The sequence below is a fragment of the Sapajus apella genome, unplaced genomic scaffold (assembly GCF_009761245.1).
Source record: "Sapajus apella isolate SASKATOON/1434 unplaced genomic scaffold, GSC_monkey_1.0 scaffold76, whole genome shotgun sequence".
Lineage (NCBI taxonomy): Eukaryota > Metazoa > Chordata > Mammalia > Primates > Cebidae > Sapajus > Sapajus apella.
The window spans coordinates 5,983,306-6,002,969 of NW_022437016.1; the positions used below are offsets into that span (position 1 = coordinate 5,983,306).

A 19,664-nucleotide genomic window follows, 5' to 3' on the forward strand; every position below is an offset into this window, starting at 1 on the left:
GAAAGGAATCCCTTATCCTCAGCTTTTGACCCAGTGGTTGAAGGAGGTACTATGCGGGCTTTCAAACTTCCTCCAAATAACACAGGCAGAGAGACTGGGTGCGGGAACCCAACCCAGAAGTTTGCGCCCATTCTGGGTCTCTGAAAAAGGCCCGAAGCCCTGTTGGGAAGAAGATGAGATGCCTTCCACCCAGCAGCCACCCCCTCCCGAGGGAGCACGGCCCACGGGGGACAAAAGACTTTCCAGATTGATTGGAGGCGGGAGGGGGACTAGCTGGAGCTGGGATCTCCCCTGGGGAGCCGAAACATGGGGTGACTTTGAGGCAAGAAACGATAAATTATAGGCAAGAGCCCAACCCCCTAGATGCCGGGGCTGGGGTGAGGACGGGTCCTGCCCAAGAGGGAGCGCCGGACTCACCTGGAAGAGGCGAAGAGGGGGCCTCGGTGGCAGGTGGGGTGGGGAGGCTGCCGTTGCCGCTGCTACTGCTGCCGGGGGAAACGGGGGTCGGGGTCCGGGGAGTGGTGGGCGCCGGGACGGTGATCGCTACAGGGGTGGTCGGCGTCAGGCCAGTGGTCGACGAAAGGGTGGTTGGCGCGGATCTGGTCCGCACCTGAGAGGTGGTCGAAGTGCGTTCCGCCGCCAGAGGGGTGGTCGGCGAAGGGCCGAGCGGCGTCTGAAAGGTGGTGGAGGCGAGTCCGGCCGTCGCCCGAGGAGGGGTGGTCTCCAGAGACCGAGCTGGAGAAGTCGCAGCCAGGGGTCTGTGGACAGTGGGGCGCGGGGGCCCGGTCCTCGAGGCCTGGGCCGTGGGAGCCGTCGCCCTAGGGAAAGGGTGGCTGGGCTCTCCCCGCAGCCCGGGGCCCGGCGATGCGTCCACCTGCCCCGCGGCCCCGCCGCCACCGGTGACATTCCCCGCCGAGGCGGCTGAGGCGGCGGCGGCGGCGGCGGCGGCGCAGCACAACAGGGCGAGGCCGCCCAGGCTCGGCAGGCTCCTCATGGCGCGCTCGGCTCCGCCATTCATTCATTCAGCCAGTCGGTTGGTCAGTCATCTTCTGCTCGCTGCAATCCGACCAAGGAAGCCTCCGCAACCGCCGCCGCCACCGGGCGCACCATCGCCACCTCCCTCTGACAGGCGGCCGGCCCCGCGGGCGGGCCCCAGAGCGGAGGGAGCGACCGGACCGAGCGCGGACCGCCCGCCCTCCTCGATTGGCAGCCGCGCCTAACCAATGGGAGGCCAGACTAGCCCACGTGATCCGCCCGCTTCCCGGCCTCTTTGTAGCCCTGTGGGCCAATCATAGGACGTCCAGGAGAGGGGGCGGTCCGTGAGGCGGGAGAAGGGTGGTGCGAGCCCAGCTCCAGCCCGCCGGGCTCGCGGCGGCCCCGGCTTTGTCTACCCAAGGAGTGGGGCGCGGGCCTCGGGCACCGGGCGCCGCGGAGCAGACAAAGGATGCGCCCCGTGCGGCAGACGCCGGGCCTAGTCATCTGCTCTACCGCGCTGCGAGCTCGACCGGGGGATGGAATCGGCACTTGGGAGCATCCCGGCCCTCGTGAACAATGGGGCGCCGGCGCCGCACCCGGTCTCGGGCGGGGACGCGCGGGAACCCCGCGATGGGAGAGGGCGGCGGCAGCGAGGACGTAGAGCTTAGCATGCCCTCTGCTGCTCCAGAGAGCCTAGCCTCAGCCTTGCGAGGTCTCAGCCGCCATTCCCATTTCAGAGATGGGGAAACTGAGGCCCTTGCTGAGAGCCTCCCTGAACCGAGACCCACGCCCCCACCAGACACCTGCTGTGGGCCAGATGTTGTGCCAGGCTGGATGAGGGGGCGGGACCAGGCGGTGGAGACCCTTCAGGGCAGAAGATGCAGGCGTCCTGCGAGGAGGAGACAGGCTCGCAAACACACTTATCTAAACCCTGGGAAGAATAGGATCAGACGGGGTTAACCTCAACTTGATGTCTCTTGCTGAATGGTTTTGTGGCCTGAGCGCAGTGTTTTCACCACTAAAATGAAGATGATAGGACACTCCTCACCCCCCTCACAGAGCTGTTGAGAGAATTAAGTCATGGACATAAAAGGCTTAGCCCAGCGCCTGGCCCACTGTTGTAAACCCTCATTAATGCTAACGACTCTCAGCGTTCTGTGCCAGGGCAAGCCTAGGATTAGAAAGTAGCCCCAGGCCCCAGCCCTGCAGTGTCCCCAGAGCCTCCTGCTGGTTGCAGGGATCAGGGTGGGGCTGATAGCCGAGCTTGACCCTGGATGACACTAAACCCTGGATCAAGCTGGAATTCGGTCACGCAGCCTCGCGTCATCCGTCCAGGATCCAGAGCTAGGTCAGGCGCTGCTGCCTCGGCTTAGCAGCTTCCAGGGGGAGCCAGGCAGGGCGGGTTTGTCATCTGATGGGGCTTAATCCAAGCCTCACTGCTAACTCAACCCCAGCCTTCCCTACGTGATGTTTGCCTTTGTGCATGGTTTCCCATTAGTCATTGGCCTTCAACCAGACCGGCAGGATGAGATTTCTATGTGAACCTGTGTATGTTAATGAAAGCATGCATTTATTTTCCTGCATGAGTAATGCACGGGGGAGGCTGTGTATGAATGCATAAACATGTTTGTGAGTCTGTGTTTATGAGTATCATATGTGTCTGTGTGAGTTTATGAGTATGGGAGCTAGCATCTATTTTCATATATTGTGTCTTAATAATCTGTGCATGTGTACTGGTGTGTGTTTATGTATATTTTCTGTGTTTTTACATTTGTGGTTATCTTCGGGTGTGTCTTGATAGGTCTATGTATATAAGACAGTGGGAATGAGGGAGAATGTGTTCTGGCTTCAGGACCAATATCTAGCAAGCACTAACCAAAGTTCTATTTTTACTTTGCTTTGGGAGAGTGGACAGGTCATGCCAGTCCCCCATATTCCCTTGCCCATTGTCCCTGGCTCTTCAAACCCCAACCAAAATGCGACATTCTCTAAAAGACATTCCTGGATTTGAGTGGGAATTAATCTCTCCTTCCTCATTTCCCCACCATCCTTTGTTTATGCTTTGATTACAACCCTGATCTACCAATCTACCTCTCCCTTGCCTTTTCCTAAAAGAATTAAGGATGGCTTTCAGAAATACATACAATGGGATAAATCGAATTGCCCACATGGCTTTACTACTTCTCCTGGGCATGCATCTGCCTTCATGCTAGAACTTGTTATTTATGTGTCTGTCTCTTCCATCAGATATTCTCCCTGTTCTTAGTAGCAGGGGCAATGCTTGTAAGTGCTAATCCATGCTGGTTAAATTGAATTAAGTTGAAGTCTTGTAGTGTTCATGGGAAGAGCTTGTGTCTTTAGAGTCAGACAGACTTGGGTCATGACTGCCAGCTGTATGACCTTGGAGGAAACCTTTCACCTCTCTGAGACTGTTTTCTTTTTTTTTTTTTTTTTTTTTTGAGTCTGCATTTTGCCCTTGTTGCCCAAGCTGGAGTGCAATGGCACCCTCTTGGCTCACTGCAACCTCTGCTTCCCAGGTTCAATCGATTCTCCTGCCTCAGCCTCCCGAGTAGCTGGGATTACAGGCACCTGCCACCATGCCCAGCTAATTCTTATATTTTTAGTAGAGATGGGATTTCATCACATTGGCCAGGCTGGTCTCAAACTCCTGAGCTCAGGTGATCCTCCCTCCTCAACCTCCCAAAGTGCTGGGATTACAGACGTGAGCCACTGGGTCAGGCCAGTTTTCTCATCTATTAAATAGGGCCAGTAAATCGTCTCTCATTTGTTGAGCTGAGGATTGAGGAGAATGTTTTCACAGAGCCTGGCATACAGACGGTACTCAATCCATGTAGGTTCATATTTTAGTTATACCATTGCTAACTTTGAGCCTTGTTGGCTGAAGGACCAGAGCAGAAACCCCCGCCCCATAAGTTCCCCATCAGGTGACACGGCCTGACAGTTGCCCTACCTGATATTTCCAAATGATATCTGAAATATGCTGGGCTGGCCCTGAGCTTTGCTGTATCACAGGTTCTCTGGCAAGGGGGAAAAAGCTGATGCAGCTTCTTGGCTCGGAGAACCATAGAGCAAATGACTAGGAGAACTCGTCGAGTGATCCAGGTCAGCTCTCTGCCTTAGGCAAGGATCATCCATGCAGCGGCTTTTAAGATGGGATAATTAGCCTGTAGTATGTATAGAAAATATTAAATTTTTGACAGATGTTAATAATTTAAATGTATTAATGTTAATTCATTAAACATTTAATTCTTAAATCTCTTTAATCTTAAATCTTCCTTAATCTGTAAACTACAAGATGATTTTCTTAGGAATTATGTTTTACTTTGTGTTTAAAAATTGGAAACACCTTACATATCTGACACCAGAGGAAGGTATTATTATACCCATTAAATTTAATCATATAAAGTCATTGTAAGTGTAGCTATGAAAACAGTAGGAAATATTAATAGTAAACAATTGAGCTCATAGTCTATGCTAGACATTATACTAAGAGCTACATATGAATGATTTTGTTTAATCCTAAGAACCCCAGGAAGTAGGTACTATTATGTCTTAGTCCCTTTGGGCTGCCGCAACAAAGTCCTGTAGATTGTGGCTTGTAGACAACAAAAAATGTATCTCTCCCAGTTCTGGTGCCTGGGATGTCCAAGATCAAGGCACCACCAGACTCAGTGAGCTCCCTGGGTGTTCTTTAAAAGGACACTAATTCTATTCATGATGGCTCAGCCTTCATGACCTAATCACCTCCCAAAGGCTTCCAAATACTTTCACATGGAGAGTTTGGATTTCAACCTATGACTTTTAGAGGGACACAAACATTCAGTCTATAGCTATAATTATCTGCATTTTAAAGATAAGGAAACTAGGACACAAGTTAAGCAACTTGCCCATGGTCACTTGGTAAATAATAGAGCCAGAAATCAAACTGAGGCTGGCTGGCTCCCACTGCCACCCTTAACTCTAAAGGGAAAATACTTACAATGGAAAGAAGAAAAGAAAAATTATAGCTGTCACACTGTGTAACAGAACATTGACTGGCACTTTTCCTATTGCCCCAGAACTGTAGCTAAGGCCTAGGCTCTAAAAAGCTGTCAACCCACCCATGAGACCTGGAGCCAAAGGCCTAAGGACCACAGAACAGCAGGGGTCAGAGAGGGCCTTTTTAGCCTATGTGTAGCCTGACTTTTCTCCTGTCTTCTCATGGGAAGAGCTTGTGTCTTGGTAGAGTCAGACAGACTTGGGTCATGACTGCCAACTGTATGACCTTGGAGGAAACCTTTCACCTCTCTGAGCCTCAGTTTTCTTATCTTTCTTATCTTTTCTCCTCGGGCCCCATCTGATTTCTCATTTTATAGTCAGTACCTAGCACAGTGTCAAATACACAGAAATGGCTCAAGAATTGTCTGTGAGCTGGGTGCAGTGGCTCATGCCTATAATCCCAGCACTTTAGGAAGCTGAGGAGGGCAGATCACAAGATCAGGAGTTCAAGACTAGCCTGGCCAACATGGTGAAACCCCGTCTCTACTAAAAATGCAAAAAAAAAAAAAAAAAAAAAAATTAGACATGCGTGGTAGCTGACGCCTGCAATCCCAGCCACTCAGGAGGCTGAGGCAGGAGAATTGCTTGAACCTGGGAGGTGGAGGTTGCAGTAAACCTAGATCGTGCCACTGCACGCAAGCCTGGGTGACAGAGCAAGACTCCATCTCGGAAAAAAAATTGTCTGTGAAATCTTATGATAGGGCAGATGCTGTTCCAGGAGTTTTACATTCATAACACATTTATTCCTCAAAGACAGGACTATCATCTGCACTTGAAAGAAGAGGAAATTGAGCCTCCAAGAGCTTAAGGGACTTGCCCAAGTCCCTTCTGCCTCAAAAGCCCAGGCTCTTCTCTATACACTACAGTCCATTAATGTGGCCACTATGTGTTGCACATAGTAGGAGGTCAGTACACATAGTGAAATAAAGGACACACATGCACCAAATTTAACCCTTCTGCTAGAAAAGCATTTAAAAACGCTTTTGAGAGTAAGAAAATGAAAGAAAGCATAGTAATATGATAGACAGGGCTCAGCAAAATAACTTCATCTCCAAATTCCAATAAAACACGAAACCTTTTCTCTTTCTGGTTTCATTGAAACAGCAATGCTGACATGGACTGTTTCTAATCCTGCCAGAGGCTGGCCCGTATCACATGTGGCTAAATGTAAGGTTTGGCATCTTCTGCAGACAACTGTAGGATTATTGGGGCCACTGTTCACAAAGTCAGCCCAGCAGAGGACACTAACAGACAAGTCACAGAAAGCAATACAAATGACTAAGAAATAGGAAATGCTGCATATGCAACTTGAGTAATTAAAGAATTGCAAGTTGAGATAAGGAGTTGCCACTTTTTTAACCTATTGATTTGGCAACAATTTTTACAAACTGGTAATACTTGTTATGGCCTCTCACTGTTGATAGAAATGTTAAGTGATACAACCTTTCCAGGAAGCCTTAAAAGTGTTTATACTTTTTGACTCATTATTTCCACTTTTTCTTTTTTATATATATATTTTTATTTTTTGAGACAGAGTCTCACTTTTGTTGCCCGGGCTGGAGTGCAATGGCATGATCTCGGCTCACGGCAACCTCCCAGGTTCACGATTCTCCTGCCTCAGCCTCTGAAGTAGCTGGGATTACAGGCATGCACCACCACACCCAGCTAATTATGTATTTTTAATAGAGACAGGGTTTGTCCATGTTGGTCAGTCTGGTCTCGAACTCCCGATCTCAGGTGATCCACCCACCTCCGTCTCCCAAAGTGCCCAAATAAGGGGTCATCATGCTGGGCCCATTATTTCCACGTTTAAGGATCTATCCAAAGGCCAGGCACAGTGGCTGATGCTTGTGATCCCAACACTTTGGGAGGCTGAGGTGGGCAGATCAGTTGAGCTCAGGAGTTTAAGACCAGCCTGGGCAACATGGTGAAACCCCATCTTTACTAAAAAAAAAAAAAAAAAAAAAAAAAAAAAAAAAAAAAATTACTGAAAATTAGCTGGGCATGGTAGTATGCACCTGAAGTCCCAGGTACCTGGGAGGCTGCGGTGGGAGAATCACCTGAGCTTGGGAAGTCAAGGCTGTAGTGAGCCATGATAACGTCACTGTACTCCAGCCTGGGCAACAAGTGAGACCTTGTCCCAAAAAGAAAAAAAAAAAGAATCTATCCAAGGAAAATAAATAATCAGATGTAAATATTTATGTACAAAAATGTTCACCAGTGTTATATAATTACAAAAATTAGAAAAACCTAAATAGTTAACAACAAAGGATTAGTTGAGTACTCTGTGCTCTATGATGTTTCTGTGTAGAAATACTATACATCTATAAAAAATGATACCTGCCCAGTACTGCCTGCCCGCCACTGCCCATCCAATGCCTGTCCCCAGACTGAGGCCCAACCCCCTTGCCCTTATCCATCAAAGGCATCGCCAGCATGTCTGACAAACTGCCCTACAAAGTTGGTGACATTGGCCTGGACACCTGGGGACACAAGGCCCTGGACATTGAGAATGAGATGCCGGCCCTGGTGGCCCTGTGGGAGCTGTACTTGCCCTCCAGTACACTGAAGAGCGCCCGCATTGCTGGCTGCCTGCAAATGACTGTGGAGATGGCCAACCTCATTGAGACTCTCATCTCCCTGGATGTTCAGGAGCAGTGGTCTAATTGCAACATCTTCTCCATCCAGGACCATGCAGCAGCTGCCTTTGCCAAGGCTGGCACGCCAGTGTTCACCTGGAAGGGCAAAATGAATGAGGAGTACCCGTGGTGCATTGAACAGACACTGTACTTAAAGGATGGACCCTTCAACATGATTCTGGATGATGGGGGTGACCTTACTAACCTCGTCCACACCAAGTACCCACAGCTTATGTCGGGCGTCTGAGGCATCTCTTAGGAATACCACAACCAGGGTCCACAACCTGTACAAGATCATGGCCAATGGAATCCTGAAGGTGCTTGCCATCAACATCACTGACTCTGTCACCAAGAGCAAAATTTCACAGCCTCTGTGGCTGCCAGGAGTCCCTCACTGATGAATAACATCAAGTGGGCCAAGACGTGATGATTGCCAGCCAGGTAGCAGTGGTAGCAGGCTATGGTGATGTGGGCGGGGCCTGTGCCCAGGCCCTGTGGGGTTTTGGGGCCCACATCATCATCACCGAGACTGACCCTGTCAGTGCACTGCAGGCTCCCATGGAAGGCTATGAGGTGACCACCACAGACGAGGCCTGTCAAGAGGGCAACATCTTTGTCACCACCACAGCCTGTCGACATCATCCTTAGCCAGCACTTTGAGCAGATGAAGGATGATGTCATCGTGTATAACACTGGATGCTTTGACATGGAGATCAGTGTCAGGTGGCTCAACAAGAATGTTGTGGAGAAGTTGAACATCAAGCCCCAGGTGGACCAGTGCTGGCAGAAGAATGGGTGCCACATTGTCCTGCTGGCTGAGGGTTGGCTGGTCAGCCTGGGTTGTGTCATGGGCTGCCCCAGCTTCGTGGTGAGTAACTCCTTCATCAACCAGGTGATGGTGCAGATTAAGCTGTGAACCCACTCAGACAAGTACCCCATTGGGGTTCACTTCCTGCCCAAGAAGCTGCATGACGCAGTGGCTGAAGCTCCCCTGGGCAAGCTGAATGTGAAATTGACCAAGCTGACTGAGAAGCAAGCCCAATAGCTGGGCATGTCCCGTGATGGCCCCTTCAAGCCAGATCATTACTGCTGCTGAGAGCCAGGCCTGCCCTTCACCTGCCAGCTGCTGTCTTTGTTCAGGCCCTGCCTCTCCTCCCTAAAAGTGAATGGCACCAATTTTGCGATTTGTTTGTTGGTGTCCCCCATCGACTTCCTGGGGCTGGTCACTCAGTTTTTGGCCTCTGCAGCATCCCTCACACTGTGTCAAGTGTGGCAGGGGGAATTGAGAGGCCCCTCCTCAAGCCCTGGTCGTGATGGAGATACAAGGGAGGCATCCACAGGGAATCATGAGCTGAGTGGTCTTGGAATTGCTCAGTAAGTCAGTCCTTCCTAAGTTTGGAAGTTGGTAGTGGAGTCACAAAGCCCGTGTACCTTACCTTTCAGGTAAACTTCCTGGTCTGTGGACTTAGATTTGTGTGCTTGGTTTACAGGGTCAGTGGTTCCTCAGCCCATGACAGATGAGAAGGAGCTATATTGAAGGGCAAAGAGGAACTGTGGTTTGAATTTTCTTGAGAGCCTGGCTTAGGGCTGGGCTTTCTCTTAAACCTCATAACAATGAGGTTGGTACTTTTAGTCCCTGTTTATAGGGGTTAGAATAGACTGTTAAGGGATAACTGAGAAAGGACAGAGAAGTGACAGCCAGAGGGGCCATAAAAACATAAAAGCAGGCATAGATCAGCTACCACTTTGTAACAAGATGGTTCCTGTCACAACCCTGGGTCAAAAAGAGAATGATTTGGTTTATAATGTTAAAAGAAAGTGGGAAGGTGAGTAAATAAAAACTTTGGTGCCTAAAAAATTAAAGATGATACTCATAGCCAGGCACAGTGACTCATGCTTGTAATCCCATTTTGGGAGGCCCAGGTGGGCAGATTGCTTGAGCTCAGGAGTTTGAGACCAGCCTGGGCAAAATGGCAAAACCCCATCTCTACCAAAAATACAAAAAATTCGCCTAGCGTGGTGGTTGCACCTGGAGTTCCAGCTACTCTAAGAGGCTGAGGTGGGAAGATCACTTAAACCCGGGAAGTGGGGGTTGCAGTGAGAGGAGATGATGCCACTGCACTCCAGCCTGGGTGACAGAGTAAGACACTGTCTCAAAAAAAAAAAAAAAATACTTATGAAGGAAATTCTTACAATATAAAATTGTGGAAGAAATTGTTAATATAACTATTTATACCATGACCCCCAATTATGTAAATGATAAAAGACCGAAAGGAAATACACCCAAATGTTAACATTCTTTGTTTCTCAGTGACTGCATTATGGATATTTAGCTTTTTCTCCTTCATAGTTTTCTACATTTTCCAATTTTCTTTATAGTGAGCACTTATTACTCTCAAAACCAATAACAGTCAACAATAGAATTCATTTGAATCTGGGGATATGTCTGCCAATCACATCCCTGACCTGCCCTCACGGTCTCGAGATGATGAGAGGAAGAAAGACTCAAGCTGTAAACCCACATTAAATGCACGGCACCATCCCCACACAATGAAGCTAAATGTTGAAATCCTGCTTCAAAAGCCCGCTGATGCTAAAATAAGCCCAGAAAAGCATTTGCTGCAGTTCTTGGAGATCTGTTGAAGGACGTCATTCACAGTGGGCACCAAGTCAAACCCTCGCTCGTCATCAGTGCTGGCTGCAATACAAAGAATTTGAACCATTTAGGGGACGAATAGGATTGGAGCTTCACAAATAACTATCCCTTAGGTTGCTATAATTGTAATAAAGGGGATTACTGACAGGTGCACAGCATAGTGCTTTCCCAGCCATCATCTCATTTGAACTTGGCAACAACCCTAGAGGAAAGATGCTGGTAGTAACAACAAAAATAACAACAACGATGGAGACTTAACATTTGCTGAGTACTTACTATGTGACAGGAATCAATTCTAAACACTTCACATACATTATGCCTTTTAATTAAAAATCAAAAACAAAACAAAACAAATACAGGGACTTGGTCTGTCACCCAGGCTAGAATGCAGTGACATAATCATAGCTCACTGTAGCCTCAAATTCCTGAGCTCAAGTGATCCTCCTGCCTCAGCCTCCCGAGTAGCTGGGCTCCAGATGCACATTATCTTTTAAAATTTTTTTGTAGAGATGGGGTACCGCTATGTTGCCCAGGTCTTGAACTCCTGGCCTCAAGCAATCTTACCCTCAGCCTCCCAAAGTGTTGGGATTTCAAGCTTGAACCACTGTGCATTCCCCTTTTAATCTTTTTAGTCTTATCTGTGAAGTAGAGAGAGTGATTACTCCCACTTTACAAGCCAGTGTGTTGTCACTCAAAGTAGTCAAATGACTTGTCCAAGATAACCACGCTAACAAATGAAAAAATAGAATTTGTAGTCATTTATTTAGACCTCAGGTCCAGATTTCCACACCTGCCTAATGTACTTCCTCAGCTTTGAGTATTTTTTGTTGCTATTGTTATCAGGGGAGACAGTAGTTTAGCAGTAAAGAATGCTGGGTTCAAATCTGGTCTTTCTAGCTGTGTAATCTTGGACAAGTTACTTTAGCTCTGTGTCTTGATTTCATTCTCTGTAAAATGGGGATCATAATATTTATCTCATTGGCCTCAAGGTCAAATGAATATAAAGCATCGAGCCAAAACTCTGCCCCATACTGAACACTCATTAAGACATTAGGCTGGGCGCAGTGGCTCACACCTGTAATCCCAGCACTTTGGGAGGCCGAGGCGGGTGGATCACGATGTCAGTAGATTGAGACCATCCTGGCCAACATGGTGAAGTCCCATCTCTACTAAAAATACAAAAATTAGCCGGGTGTGGTGGCAGGTGCCTGTAGTCCCAGCTACTTGGGAGGCTGAAGCAGGAGAATCGCTTGAACCTGGGAGGCGGAGGTTGCAGTGAGCTGAGATCATGTCACCGCACTCCAGCCTGGAAACAGAGCAAAACTCCGTCTCAAAAAAAAAAAAAAAAAAAGACCTTGGTACATGTCTGATTTTCCTATACCTTGCCTTCTCAAGGTCAAGGTATACCTTGCCTTCTCAAGGGTCAAGGTCAAGAGGGCACAATGTCCTTGGGTTCAATGCCCAGAACTTCTAGATTTTCAGAAGAGTCACACTCTCTGAATTCCGTGGCCTCAGCCCTTTTGAAGAGCCTCCTTTGCTGGATTGTGTGCCTGTCAGATGGTACCTTCTAGAACTAAGAGAGTACTTAGCAGGAATGAGCACTTGACTCCTTCTGAGAAATCCTTAGGCCTTTATGACTATGATGCCTTTTGTTGAACTATTTTAAGGTAGCTGTGTTTACTTTATGCTGACTTCTAGGGGCTGGATAATAAGGAAATTCAGTTCTAAAAGAGCAACTGTTTCCCTAAGAAGACCACAGAAACAGCATCTATCAGAGCCAGAAGGGGACTTGGCCTCAGCCCCTTCAAATACGTCCTTGTACAGATAATTAACCAAGAACCACAGAAGTAAAGCATCTTGATAAGATTCCACATGGTCGAGAGCCAGGGTCATATTCAAACCCTCTGACTCCAAGGCCTCCATTAGACCCAAATCAGTCCTTACAGAGGAGACAGCTAAGAGCCAATGAGAGGCCTAGAGTCTACTGGCTGGACACTGATGGGCCTTCCTATCTCTGACTCTGGTCCAAGGCTCTCTTCATGTCTCCAGTCTCCCTCTCCAGGAACTTCCCTCCTAGAATCACAGAAATGGCACCCTGCTGCCAGCTTCTTATCAATGACCAAGGCAAGATTTTAAATAATGACAATAATCAGGACCTGTTCTCAGGCAGCAGTCGGGACCTTAGGAATTACAGAATCTTCCAAATTAGGTCACATTCATGTAAAGGAATTAGAAACATCTTTCCCATTTCATCAAGCCCAAATTAGAACAGCCTCTACAGAGGGTCCTAGTAGATCACTCCTCCTCTCAGGTCCATGGGTCTGATTCCCCTTCTCAAATAGCCACTGCACTTTTCTTATGACTATGGAGTGTTTATCAGGTGTGTGCAATGCCTCAAGGGCAGTCTGGAATTTGGAACTGGATGTAATCTTTAGCCACATACTGGCAGCATGATCTCTTTAAAAGGCAGGAACTGGTCATCTCTGCCATCCAGTCTCATGTTGGGGAATTAGTCTATGAATCAGCCAAGATGGGTTCCCAGCCCACTGTCTATCTTCCTTCAAGGCAAAATGGTCTAGTGGGAAGAGTCTGCAACCTAGTCAGCCTGGCTGCACTACTTCAGCTTATGTTACTTGGAGCAAGAAGCAAACATTTTAAGCTTCAGTTTTGTCATCTGTAAAATAAGCATACAATACCTGGTCTACCTCTTGTGTTTCTAGGAGGATTCATTCATTCATTCATTCATTCAGCAGAAATGTATTAAGCACTGATCTAGAGATACCCTGTTGAACAAGACAACAAAAAAGGTGCATACAATATAGTAAGATAATCAATTAACAAATAAATTGGTAAATAATCAACATTTTTTTTTTTTTTTTGAGACGGAGTTTCGCTCTTGTTACCCAGGCTGGAGTGCAATGGCGCGATCTCGGCTCACCACAACCTCCGCCTCCCGGGTTCAGGCAATTCTCCTGCCTCAGCCTCCTGAGTAGCTGGGATTACAGGCATGCGCCACCATGCCCAGCTAATTTTTTGTAGTTTTAGTAGAGACGGGGTTTCACCATGTTGACCAGGTTGGTCTCGATCTCTTGACCTCGTGATCCACCCGCCTTGGCCTCCCACAGTGCTGGGATTACAGGCTTGAGCCACCGCGCCCGGCAATAATCAAGATATTTATAGATTAAGCAAATGCTACAGGGAGATCAAATGGTGCTGTAACACAGAATAATATACCTTTAGGGTGATCAAGGAAAGCCTCGCTGAGATGTGACATTCAGCCTGAAAGCAAAAGGCGACAACTCTACCAAAACTGGAAGAAACAGCAAGGGCAAGACTTTGCAGAGGGAAAGGAACAGAAAGGAAACCAGAACGGGTGAGACGTGTTAAGTGGAGAGAGTGGTACAAGCTAGATAGTGCAGGACGCCGTAGCCAAGGAAGAAGACTGGGCCTCATTCTAGGAAGTCAGGGAGCATTTTAAGCAGGGAGATGAGGGCAGATTATAGAGCACAGGCAGCAGCCAGAAGGCTGGGTTGCCCAGGTATGAGAAGTTGGTGGCCTGGACTGGCTTAGAGGAAGATCTAGGATCTGTTTTAGAAGTGGAATTGTCAAGACTTGCTGTTCAACTGGGTGTGGGGTGAAGGAGAGACAGAAATAAAAAGTTATTCCTAGATTTTAGAATCTATGGGGCCACTCACTCATTCATTCAACAAACATCAATTAAGCACATATATCTGCCTGTCTCTGTGCATGGTGTTGGGGATAAAGATGGAGAAGAAGATCACAGCTTTGTCAGGGAAATAGACCAGAAAGTAGGCAAATATAATGCATTCAAGTAAGTGCGGTAAATATTGGAGAACACCAACTCTGCTGAGGGGAAAGAATCAAAGAAAAGTCTTCCTAGGGAGGGGAGTTTTATCTAAGCCTTGAAGGAACAACAGGAATAGGAGACGGGCTTTGGGGTTATAAAACAGAGCTCTAAAATAATAACAACAGTAGCAGCAGCAGCAGTAGTAGTGGCAGCTGATATTTGTTAAGCCCCAACAATGAGCTAGGTCCTGTAATAAGCACAAATGAATAATTTAATTTTCACATAAGAATTCTATGAGGTAGTTCCTATTACTCTCATCCCCACTTTACAGATGAGGAAGCTGAGGGACAGTTAACCTCTGTTACATCACTTGCCTCAGATCACAAAACTCATAATAACAGAGCCAGACTTCAATCGTTTGCATTTTGGCGCTGGAAGCCATGCTCCAAACACCATAAGAAATTGCCTCTCTGTGGGACGTCACTGCAGATCCAGGGGCTAACAACTAGTGTAGGAGGTATCGGGTATAGGAAGGTGGGAACTGATGGGAAGTCAGATAAATGATGTGAAAGTATTCTGCAAACTATAAAGTACTGTCCCCAAGCAGATCAGCATCACTACTATTAAAATAAACAACTGCCTACCCAGGAGGCAGAAGTTGCAATGAGCTGAGATCGTGCCACTGCACTCCAGCCTGGGTGACAGAGTGAGACTCTGTCTCAAAAAAATACAATAAAATAAATAAATAAATAACTGCCTTTCCTCTCTGTGAAAAATGAAGACTTCTCAGTACTATCTCTGGATTATTGGCCTTGGAAAAAAGTGACTGCTTGGAAGGCCTGCCTAGACACAGGGAATTCCAGGCTGATGTGAAACCGACCCTGATTTGGGAAGCAGCAGATGTGAGCTCTGGTCCCAGCTCTGCACCCAACTTATTATGTGGTCTTGGGTGGGTTACTTCCCCAGCCTGTCTTTAGTTTTCCCATCACTACGACAGAAGGAGGAAAGAGTGGGGATTTTTAAATTTTTTTCTAAGACAGAGTCTCACTCTGTCACCCACACTGGGGTACAGTGGCACAATCTCGCCTCACTGCAACCTCTGCCTCCCAGGTTCAAGCGACTCTCCTGTCTCAGCCTCCTGAGTAGCTGGGACTACAGGCGCATGCCACCATGACCAGCTAATTTTTGTATTGTTTTTTAGTAGAGATGGGTATTGCCATCTGGTCTTGAACTCCTGACCTCAAGTGATCCGACTGCCTTGGCCTCCCAAAGTGCTGGGATCACAGATGTGAGCCACCGCACTTGGCCAAAAGTGGGGATTCCAAGGGCTTTTTCAGCCTTCATATTTTGAACAATCGCTGCTGCTGTTGGTGTTCCGCTTCTCCGAGCTGGACAGTGACCAAAAAGGAATGTCAGCTTGGGGTCCTTTACCAAAACAAAGGCTTGGTGGCAACCTCAGATGTGGGTGGCAACTTCCAGAAAGCAGGACCCATGCTGGATGGGAAGCCTACAGCTTGTATCCCTGGAGTCCATAGATGTCCAGGCCAAACGGACATCTCATCACTTCTGTCCCTGCCAGGACACTCACTGGTTTCAAGCCCCTTGAATCAGGCCCATTCCTATCCCTTTTAATGCTCCAGTGGGAGTCTGAGTAATGACAGCATTCTGGACACCATCCTTTCAAGGATGTGGCCAGAAGATGCAGATGCAGTTTATATCCTAACGGGTCCTATTTGGAGTCTTTTGTGAGCCAGAACCCCCAGGGCTTTCTCACGTGCTCTGCCTCAGACTCCATCTTGTGTCACTGAGAGTTTTGTATCCACTGTCCTGGAATTAAAAGTATTCTCATGGCATGCAGCATTGAGTCTTTCTCCTCATGTCTTGGGATCTCCATCATGAGAGCAGAATCATAGGCCTGCAAGAGATCCCCTTACATCAAAATCATTCAATACAAACCCTTCTTGCTGACACAGACTTCCATAAACTGTAAAGCACTGTTGTACATTATTAATTCACATATTATTCCTTCGTACCTCATAAAAGGCTTAGTTTGGGCAGGGCTAGGGATACCAGATAAAACACAAGATGCCCAGTTAAATTTAAAATTCAAATTTAACTGGGCATCTTGTGATTTGATCCATTAAATCTGGCAGCCCCGGACAGGATCATCAGTCCCATTTTGCAGAACTGAAGTTCAAAGGGGTGAAAGAATTTTATCCAAACTTCTTAACAGCAGGGATTATGTCTGATTTTTTTTACTTAGCATTTTTTTCAGACATGAGAAGTATATTTCCTTAAAGCCAGTGCGTCCGTCCATTTAGCAGTAATTTAAAAGATATATGCTTCATGAAAAGCCTATTCCTCTGAGAATCTATGCCCTCTGTCTGTGTAGGTATGTATGTTGCAGAGAACATTAAAAAGTTAATAAATTTATTTTTAACCCCCAGTTCCCAAGTTGGGGTTAGCTCAGAGAAGATGCTTGAGAAATGTTTACTCAACTATTGGGCTTTCTGAATCTTCCATTCCTACAAGAACCCTACAGGATGGAAAGAATTGCTGGCTCAGGACAGAGAATGGCCCCAGAACGCAGTGTCAGGCTTCCCTGATCTTCCTACACGGCTGTGCCAAAGATGAGTTAAGATGAGTTTCAGGAAAGCACAGTGAAACTATCACATCATGAAATAGTCATGGGCCTCATGAAAAGGCTCCTTGTCATTACACTCCCTTCCTGCTCAAGGTTTAGGACCACAGGGAGGCTTCCCAAAGGCTGCCACTTGCAGGGAAGTCTTGGCATAAATGTTGCCCAAGGAGCCCCTACATCATCAAAGGCAGAGGCACAAAGTCCCTCTCCTGCCCTTTGGGTGACCTGTTAGGGCGCTGGTAAGACAACCCCCAGTTTGCTTCCAGACTTAGTTCATCTCTCTCATGATGGACATCTGAGGATCTGTCCACTAACAGATCACATACTTTTCTCAGCTGCCCAGCCACAGCTGTGAATAAACACAGACTCTCTGAGAAGACTTGAGCTGCCGATGACAGAGGTCGGGGGTCGTGATTCCTTTCCAGGCTGTTAGCTAAGAAAGATGATCTGCTGGAGAATTGGAGCCTCGGCACGAGCCCTTGCCATGGGTGGAACTTTTTTCATGTGTGAGGTTCACCAGTAGAATCCTAGAATGTTAGAAGAGAGGGCCTTAAAAAGCATCTAGGTCTAAACCGAACATTCTTCCAGAAAGAAATGCCAAGGTTCAGAGCAGGAAAGGACTGATTCAAGCTCGCATGATAACTTGGCAGCAGAACCAGGCCTGGAACACATATTTCTTCTTGGTGCTGCATTCCTGATTCAGATGAGCAGCTCTCCCTGCTAAGCAAACAGCAGGTAGGCGGATGTGGTCACTAATCAGTGCACTGGCACTGTGGGTCATTGAGCTTTAACCTCAGAGCACCATTAACAGCTTAACCCAGTCTGTCACCCTCTCCTCCCTGGAGGCCCTGCAGTACTCAGGATTAGAAATAAACTACTCTCAGCCAAGCCCCTGAAGTGGGAGATGAAATGGCCTAGGGAGACTACCCAATTTAGTTCCCCCAGTGATGCTGAATCCTCATTGTCTGTGCTGGGAAGTAGTTCCAGTGACCAATGAGCTCAGTGAGCTTGCAGGTGGGTGGGCGGGCTGCAGAGAAGCAGAGGGCAGTGAGTGGACCACAGGGGGATGGATGGGCACGGAACTGGTGCAGGTAAGCAGTGGCATTCCCATTCTGTCTCCTGTCGGCTCTGTTCTAAAGTCCTTTTGGGGCTGGGCATGGTGGCTCACACCTGTAAGCCCAGCACTTCGGGAGGCCGAGGTGGGTAGATCATGAGGTCAAGAGATTGAGACTATCCTGGCCAACATGGTGAAACCCCGTCTCTACTAAAAATACAAAAATTAGCTGGGCATGGTGGTCTGTGCCTGGAGTCCCAGCTACTCGGGAGGCTGAGGCAGAAGAATCGCTTGAACCTGGGAGGCAGAGGCTGCAGTGAAGTCGAGATCACGCCACTGCCCTCCAGCCTGGCGACAGAGTGAGACTCCATCTCAAAAAAATAAATAAATAAAAATAAATAAAGTCTTTTTGCTATTGCACTAAAGTCCATCTCTGTGAACTTCCATCTACTGGGTCCAGCTCAGATCCCTGAAGCCCAGGCCACACCCCACATGAAGCTGCTAAGTTAGCGGGGAACCTTGGTGTACATGCAGGTATGGCTGCCTGGCTCTGTTTCCTGCCAAGCCAACATCTGTACACCACTTAGGAGAAAAACGATAAAGCCGAAAGAGGAAAAGCAAGCACGGCTCTGCCTGTGATCCTTGGGGATCCCCTGTATGTGCCAGCACCGTTCTCAGCTCTAAGCAGAGAATAGAAAGGCTCTGTTGCTATTCTCATGGAGTTTACGTTCTGGCTAGGGAGCCGGACAGTATATGGGTACATAAATAAATCAGATAATTTCAGAAAATGACAGTGCTAAGAAGAAAACACAGACTAATAATGGGATAGAAAATGACTCAGGGCCGGCATGTCACTTTCACAAGCACGGTCAAGGAAGCCCTCTGGGAGAAGGTGCGCACTGAGATGAGGCCTGAATGAGAACAAGGAGGCAAGCTTGGGAATACCAGGGAGAGCCTCATAGACAGACACAAGCTTCGAATGTGTTTGAGGAAGAGAAAAACCGGAATGGGTAGAATACAGCAAATGAGAGAGATAAAATCTGAAAGGAAGTTTTGGTCTGAACCACAGTCTAGTCTGCTGAGCTGGGCTAAAGGTTAAATCATGGTGATGGCCGGGCGCGGTGGCTCAAGCCTGTAATCCCAGCACTTTGGGAGGCCGAGGCGGGTGGATCACAAGGTCAAGAGATCGAGACCATCCTGGTCAACATGGTGAAACCCCGTCTCTACTAAAAATACAAAAAATTAGCTGGGCATGGTGGTGCGTGCCTGTAATCCCAGCTACTCAGGAGGCTGAGGCAGGAGAATTGCCTGAACCCAGGAGACGGAGGTTGCGGTGAGCCGAGATCGTGCCATTGCACTCCAGCCTGGGTAACAAGAGCGAAACTCCATCCCCCCCCCCCCAAAAAAAAAAAAAAAAAAAAACATGGTGATGATTCTGCTTCCAGAGAACCAGAGCCACAACAAAGCAGAAATCACAGCATCATTGTGATCTGTGAAGGCCAGGTCTCACTGGGGTGACTCCACTGCACCTACAGCTCAGTCAGTTCTCCAATCCAATACGAAACACCCATTCCAGGTTTCTTTCTAGGCCAAACAACCTCGGGGGGGGGCTTGTCTGCCGCTCCCCCAAAGCACATTGTTTTTCTTGAGGAGCTCCCTAGGGCAGAGGCAACTAGAGAAGGAAGCCTACGTTTTAAGAGTTTTTATGAACTATAGAAGGCTAGACCATGATCTTTGCCTCCTTCACAGGGCTCCTTTTCTTGATTTCAGGGCTTTTTCTTTTCCTTCCTTCCTTCCTTCCTTCCTTCCTTCCTTCCTTCCTTCCTTCCTTC

General features: G+C 47.8%; 1 protein-coding gene and 1 pseudogene across 3 annotated transcripts in view; one reads left to right on the forward strand and one right to left on the reverse strand.

Moving 5' to 3' along the window:
• Positions 1 to 1,162, reverse strand: part of MEGF9 (multiple EGF like domains 9) — a 109,028-nt gene extending 107,866 nt beyond the window's left edge. The window contains exon 1 of one of the 2 annotated variants that reach the window (XM_032251445.1): positions 418 to 1,162. In XM_032251445.1, coding sequence (XP_032107336.1) covers positions 418 to 1,018 — 601 coding nt within the window. In that variant the 5' untranslated portion in view covers positions 1,019 to 1,162. The remainder of the gene's footprint in view (positions 1 to 417) is intronic. The other variant, XM_032251444.1, reaches the window with a different exon arrangement.
• A 6,093-nt stretch (positions 1,163 to 7,255) lies between these two features.
• LOC116532482 lies at positions 7,256 to 9,525 on the forward strand (annotated as a pseudogene). Its single transcript, XR_004260882.1, has one exon. The product of XR_004260882.1 is annotated as an adenosylhomocysteinase-like (transcript).
• Positions 9,526 to 19,664: the final 10,139 nt, after the last annotated feature.